Below are 7,576 nucleotides of genomic sequence, written 5' to 3' on the forward strand. Positions count from 1 at the left end.
GTTCTTATCCGTCAATTGACCAATACTCGCGTTCGAGTCCTCCCCTTTCCTTTTGTAATTTTTTTTTGTTTATAAAAAAAGTGCTCCAAACAATTTTTCAAGAAATTAAATTTCTAGTTATTTGATCAAATCACCAAACACAACATAGGAAAATATTGTAATGTAAAAATAATAGCGAAATGTATACATGGAATATCTAAATAGTACACTAAGCAGGTGAGTTTAAGAGTGAACATTTATTCTCATTTGACCAAGATCTAGAATCCCTACTGTCTCTACTATATTATAATAATTGATGACATTAGAAAAACTGTTTTTGGTGTGGCATGGACACACAAAATTTTTTTTTTCATTTTGCCCTTCTCTTAAGTGATTTATTTTTTTAAGAAAAGTCTCAAGTAATTTAAACAAAACTTCTCCACTAAAAAAAACTCAACGACCGTAAAAAAATACATAATTATTTTATAAAATTGGATTTCGATCCACAATTTATATATATATATATAATGTTACACAAGCAACGCGTGTGCTTTTAGGACTCTATGCCCACCGAGAGTGCTCTATACTTAACGACAAAACTCCCGACGACATGTCCGGCGACGGCCACGGCGAACACCCCAAGATTGAAAGACATAACGGAAAGCATAATCAGGTAAAGAAAACCCATCCTGAAAGCATAAACAACGGCATGAATCAGTGCACCCGCCGCGGGACTCACCCCTCTCGGCTTGAGAACCGGCGCCACCGACAAGATCTCGGCCCCGACCGCCAGCAAGAACACCGCGGCCAGGGCTAAAATATACATACCGACGCCGCCGTCGCCCGGCCACCCGGCGAAGAGCAGCACCACATCTTTGCCCCAGAAAAAGCTCGTGTGCATGGCCATGCTCATCATCATGCTTTGATTGTTGTAGGTCGAGTCATTCGGAGACATCGGCGACGGCGTAGGCATAGGCATGGACATGTTGCTATGACCATTTCCATGGGACATCTTATTTGGTTTAATTTCTATGCAAATTATTGTAAGTGAATAATTAACTAGGTTCACACATGACTACACTAATTTGTGTTATTTGGATTATATATGTGTAGGAGAAGAAAACAAGGATGAAATTTTCTTGGTTTTAGTTACCACTTGGCTGTGGTATAGCTAGATTTTAATTACGTCCAATTTTGTCACATAAGGCATAATTTTTTTTTAAAAAATTTGTAAGCATTTTCTTAATTGGGAAAGCATTAATATTTGCACGCAATAATGAACAAATTATGATGTTTCATAGAAAGCACGTATTTTTTGTTTGTGAAAAGGTGACTTTTTTGAGCCTTTTTCGAAAGGGTTTTCTTTATCAAGTCATAATCACTTTTACTAAAGAAATGCTTTTGATCGATGATAGAGTTTATATATTCAAAAGAGAAGCTGTGAAAATTAATCTTTTCTAAGTAGTGTTTTTTGTAAAATAAATTATATACATTCACAGGAAAATTTTATTTAAAAAAAATTCATATCAATAACAAGGATATATTAATTGGCCTGCATTTTGTGATTAGGAAACTAACAAGAAAACCCCCAACACTTGTCTTCTTCCGCACATGGTTTACTCAATATCATGACCATAAGGTCTTGTTGAATCGGCCAATGTGTTGTTAATATTTACTATTATATTTTCGGGGTTTAGTTTGGATCGAGGACTAAATATTTAAATTTGTCTTGATTCCTTTCACACGCAAATTCTTATGACGTTGTATCAGGTAGCTAGCTAGTAATTTTGTGAGAAATTTATTTCAAACTCGATTCGACTCATAAAAAATATTAATTTTTATTTTTTTACTATAAATATGAAGCAAGATAACCCGTGTCATCAATACATCGTGTACAAGATAGTTGCTCTTTGTCCAAAAGATTGTTCCGAAAAATGGCTTGATTTATCAATATTATTTCTTCGATATATATATATATGTCCATAAGATTTCACTTAAAATAATAATCCTTTGGTGGGATGTACTGGAAAAACGTACGTACGTGCTTATTGTGGCACATTAATTTCCATTGTTTTATGCAAATAAGTCATGTTGACAATGACCAAAAGTTTTTCAGTGTTTGGAATTGGTTGGCTAGCGTGAAGACCGGAATACAGTTATTAAAATAGTTTGACAAAGTGCTAGTTAGGGAAACACGTTTTTCCTTTTATTCTTTCATTGTATAAATAGATAGTTAGTTCATTTTCTTAAGTAAGTTTTTCATTTCATATCTTTGTAACAGAACAGAGCTTTTGCTTCTTATCGATGGAGTTCGGGTTTCTTCATGTATCCATGAAGTTTTCATATTCTTTCAATCTATCTTCGTATTGATTTCTAATATGGTATCAAAGCTCGATTAGTTGCTAAAGGATATACGCAACAAGAAGGTGTTGATTATTTTGAAACTTTTTCCCCTGTTGCCAAGATAAATTTTGTCAAAACATTACTTGCCGTTGCTGCTGTTCGTGGTTGGTTTCTTATGCAGCTTGATGTCAATAATGCATTTCTCCATGGTGACCTTGATGAGGAGGTGTATATGGAGTAACCTCCTGGTTATCAAGGTAAGGGGGAGTCTTTTCCAGCTACAGTTGTATGTAAGCTACACAAATCTTTATATGGCCTCAAGCAAGCTTCAAGACAACGGTTTGATAAGTTTTCTTCTACCCTACTTGAGATGAGTTTCACTCAATCCATTGCAGATAGTTCTTTATTTGTTCGAACTCGTAATCATGTGTTTTTAGCTTTGTTGATCTACGTTGATGATGTTGTTGTTGCAACTAATGACAAAGAAGAAGCGGCAGCCTTTACAAAACTTTTACACAAACAGTTCAAATTGAAGGATCTGGGGGAGTTAAAATATTTTCTTGGCATTGAGGTTGCAAGGTCATCTCGAGGTATCTCAATATGTCAAAGACATTATGCTCTTCAAATACTTACTGATGCTGGACTGCTTGGTTGCAAATCACGCACAACTCCCATGGATTTTGGTTTTAAGCTTAACCAGGATGATAGTGAATTGTTGGGGGATCCTTCTGAGTATCGAAGGATAATTGGTAGACTTTTATACCTCACCATCACACGCCCAGACTTATCATACTCAGTGAGTAAGTTAAGTCAATATGTATCTAAGCCAAGAGCTGCACATATGCAAGCAGCATTCTCCGTACTTAAATACATCAAAGGAACTGTGGGTCAAGGATTATTTTATAGTTCATCTTCTGCTCTCAAAATCAATTGTTTCTCAGATTCTGATTGGGCTTCTTGCCCGGATACGCGAAGATCAGTAACAGGTTTTTGTGTTCTTCTTGGTGAGTCATTAATTTCTTGGAACTCGAAAAAACAGCAGACAATTTCTAAATCTTCTGCCGAGGCTGAATATAGGGCTATGGCCAATGTTACTTGTGAGATTGTTTGGCTTCTGTCACTCTTTAAAGATCTGCATATATCACTTTGTGCACCAGCTACTTTATTTTGTGATAACCAGGCAGCCGTACATATTGCTTCTAATCCCGTGTTTCATGAGCGTACAAAACACATAGAAATTGATTGTCATCTAGTCCGAGATAAGATTCAAGCTGGCATAATCAAAGTTCTACATGTTTCTTCTACACTACAGCTTGCAGACTTATTCACCAAGCCATTAATGGCTGCTCAATTTCGTCTTCTGTTGTTCAAGATGGGAATTATCAACATTCATTCCTCATCTTGAGGGGGAGTATTAAAATAGTTGATAAAGTGCTAGTTAGGGAAACACGTTTTTCCTTTTATTCTTTCATTGTATAAATAGATAGTTAGTTCATTTTCTTAAGTAGGTTTTTCATTTCATATCTTTGTAACAGAAACAGAGCTTTTGTGTAAGGCCCGAGATTATTTAATTTTAATTCGAGAATATTTAATTTGGGAATATTTAGAGTTTAGAATTAAATTCTAATATTCTTAAATTGAAAAGGATTGAAATTGAATTAAATCGCTTTTCCAGGGACTGAATTGCAAATAGCCAAAAGTTCAGGGACTAAAGTGCAAATATGCAATATTTATCTACATGTCCACCTAATTCCTATCATTCTCACGTGTATGTTCAGAATAGAAGGAGAAGGAATCAGAAACAAGCCCTCACGCCATTTTCAGATTTTTCAGCCCTTTCAAACTTCGACATCTTGCGATCCGGTAGTCAGAAATTTGAAAAAAATATATATCTGCGATCAACGCTCCGAGACCTTCGATTTGGTACATTTTTTATTCACATATCTCAGATTTTATTTTTATGTGAAAGATGGAAAATTATGATTTTATCATATATGCGTATATCAGCTGTACCGATCGTGTATTCGCAGACGGTTCGGAAAAAGACTGTCGTTCGGATTTTATATGAATTTGGGAAGAATAATTCGAACACTACCATGTTTGATTGATACTGATTTTTATGGTAATGAGATGATATGTTAGAGATTATAAGTTATCTGGATTGTTGGATTGATTTGGATATTGTTTGGATTGCCGGTTTTAGCCGTTATGCCGTCGATTTGCAAAATGTCAAGACTTTGATATTGTTGATTTAACGAAGCATGGTTTGAATGGCATCTGATCTTGTTAGTTATTCGATATGTAATTTATCAGCTTTCTATCGAAGTTGCCGAACTCGAGATCTCCGAGTCAAACCGAGAAGGATTTGAAGCAAGGTTTGCTAGCATTTGCACTTGAGATTGAGTTGAGAAGTGGAGCAACCTTTTGATATGAATTCTCATTGATGTACTTGCAGATTTGAAGTACTTTCAGACGTGACATAGAAATGTATAAATGACAGCAAATTCAGATGGGATAGAACGCTTGAAATAGCTTTCATTTCAAGTATTCCCATGTCAATCACATACTTGTTTCTTTATATATCTTATGTGATTACTTGTTTGTATTGCTTTGTTTGCTTATATGCTTAGTTGTTCAAGATGTGTTTTATAGCTTTTAATGCATACAGCTTATGTTGCATTCATCTTGAACTCCAGCCTTAATAGCACAGAGGGCAGCCATCGCCTAGAGTGCAGATGACGTTTGGAGAGCTGTAGTGAGTGGCATGGAATGTAGATTTATTTCTAGAGTCAGCTTGACTCATGGCACAGAATATGGATTTATGTTCAGAGCCAGAAGACTCACTATAGTTGTACCAAAGTCAGAGGACTAAAATACTTGATGCCGCCTCGAATGGGAGTGTCGGTGGTTTGATAGTTATTTTATTCCTCGGGATCCCAAAGAACTAAGTTTTATTGATATCAGCTTGATAGCCTTCCTTTGCCATTTGCATTGCATTCACGTTTATTATCTCGCGTTTAAAGTTGTTTATACTGGGATTTTATTCTCACCGGAGTTATCCGGCTATTGCTTTGTTTTGTATGTGTGCATGGCAATAGGTGGGGCAGGAGCTAGTCAGAAAAGACAAGGATAGCTCGAGATAGAGGCATAGCAAGTGAGGACACGGGCTTAAGTAGCACGACTTGTACTTTATGTTGTTGAACCATGCTAGAAGTGATACAAGAACTTTGTATATTATGGCTTGAATACATGCTAGTTTATGTTTATTATGTTTAGAAGCTTGTAAGACGTTATAAGATAGCATGTTTGATTTTGTAGCATGTATAAAAGATTATGACTTGTTTATCCATTCTTTGGCAGCAGATTTTTGACAGCATATTCCCCGATCGAGCGAGACCCTGCCTTTTAAAAAAAAAAAATTTTTTTTTAGCTCTTATTTCTTTAATTCTTGTAAGTACTTGTTTAATTGTTAATTACAATAAATTGCCCTAAGATAAGATTAGCAACCCGGGTCCCCGCAATAGGTGGTATCAGAGCATAAGTTTCTGGATTTAGATAGAAGTTGATGAGAGGGGTAGTTTGAGTCTGTCTGATTGTTTAATATTGCATGAGAGTACATGTTATATCTGATTATGTGCATTATCTGCTAGCATGCTTTATATATAGCAATAATTATGTGATTGCATGATTATGTGCTTTTATTGCTACTGCATGCTATATATATGCAATTGTATTCCAGAATATCCTTAGTCAGAACCTGAATTCTCATGAGAATGCATGAGAATGCTTATCAGAGAAGGATGGAATAAATTTCTGCATATTATATTGTTTATGCACTAATCTGTTTGACAATCAGATATGCCTCCCCGTAAAGCACCGGTCATTAGACAACCATTAGTGGTTCCTCCAGCTGAACCAGTACAAGTACCACCGCCAATTGTTGAAACTCAGAATGCACAGGGTAGTACATCTACTGACCCGTTGGATCCTACTGCTACTCCAATGGAGACTTTGTTAAAGCGATTTCAGTCATTCAAACCGCCAAAATTGAAAGGAACAGAAAATTCAGTGGATTGTGAGAATTGGCTTGAAGATATAGAACAACTGTTTGAATCACTCGATTATACAGATGATCGTCGTATCCGACTGGTAATACATCAACTTCATGAAGTTGCCAAAATTTGGTGGATTACTACCAAACGGGCATTGGAACAACGAGGTACGATTATCACCTGGACTGTATTTAAAACTGAGTTCTATCAACGTTTCTTTCCAGTCTCCTACAGGAAGGGTAAGGGTGCTGAATTTGCCAATCTAAGGCAAGGTAATTTGAATATCGAGGAATATGTGGCCAAATTTTCAAGTCTTTTGAAGTTTTCACCACATATAGCAGCTACTGATGAAGCAATGGCGGATCAGTTTATCAATGGCCTTAATCCAGATGTGTTTACCTTGGTGAACAGTGGACGACCAAATACTTTTGCTGATGCCTTGAACAAAGCTAAGGGAGCCGAAGCAGGTATTTTGCGACAAAGAGGAGCACCGTTCATTCCACAGCCATTTCCCCAGCCTGTATCAGCTTTCATTTCACAGAATCCGCCACAGTTTCAGCAAACATCTCCCAGATTTGAGGGAGGAAGCAGTGACAGAAAGGATTCTAGATTCAGGCCAAAGGGAAAGCAATTTAAGAAGCCAGGTAGTAGTTCTTCAAGTTCTAGTGGACAGAGACAGTTTGGGGCAGGTCAGAGAACTGGTGAATCAGGAGCATTCTGTTTTAAGTGTGGTGAAAAACATTCAAGTGATCAGTGCAAGGGTGTGACAGGTAATTGCAATATTTGTCGTCAACCGGGTCACTATGCCAAGGTATGTCCTCAAAGAGCTATAGGTGAAAGTTCTTCTCGACCAATACCTCAGGCCGAAAGGCAATCAGTGCATTCATTTCAGCCTCAGCAACCTCAGCAACAGACCAGAGGAGGAGGAAGCCAGACTGTGACTCAACCTCCTAGACAACAGGCTCGAATTTTTGCACTTACTGAGGAACAGGCACAGGCGGCACCTGACGATGTCATAGCAGGTAACTGCTTTATTTATGGTTATCCTGCCTATGTTTTGATAGATACAGGTGCATCTCATACATTCATCTCTGAAAAATTTGTTATGATGCATTCTTTATCTTCTGAGCCTTTGCCTACTGTTGTTTCTATTTCATCACCGTTGGGTGAAGGTATTATATCTGTTCTAATGATTCGAAATT

At 36.9% G+C, this 7,576-nt stretch overlaps 1 protein-coding gene across 1 annotated transcript; it reads right to left on the reverse strand.

The window, feature by feature from the left end:
• Positions 1 to 532: 532 nt before the first annotated feature.
• LOC140889433 (copper transporter 6-like) lies at positions 533 to 991 on the reverse strand. Its single transcript, XM_073297149.1, has one exon. It carries the CDS (start codon positions 989 to 991, stop codon positions 533 to 535), a length of 459 nt encoding a protein of 152 aa, XP_073153250.1.
• Between the last annotated feature and the right edge of the window lie 6,585 nt (positions 992 to 7,576).

Source organism: Henckelia pumila, chromosome 3 (assembly GCF_033568475.1).
Source record: "Henckelia pumila isolate YLH828 chromosome 3, ASM3356847v2, whole genome shotgun sequence".
NCBI lineage: Eukaryota > Viridiplantae > Streptophyta > Magnoliopsida > Lamiales > Gesneriaceae > Henckelia > Henckelia pumila.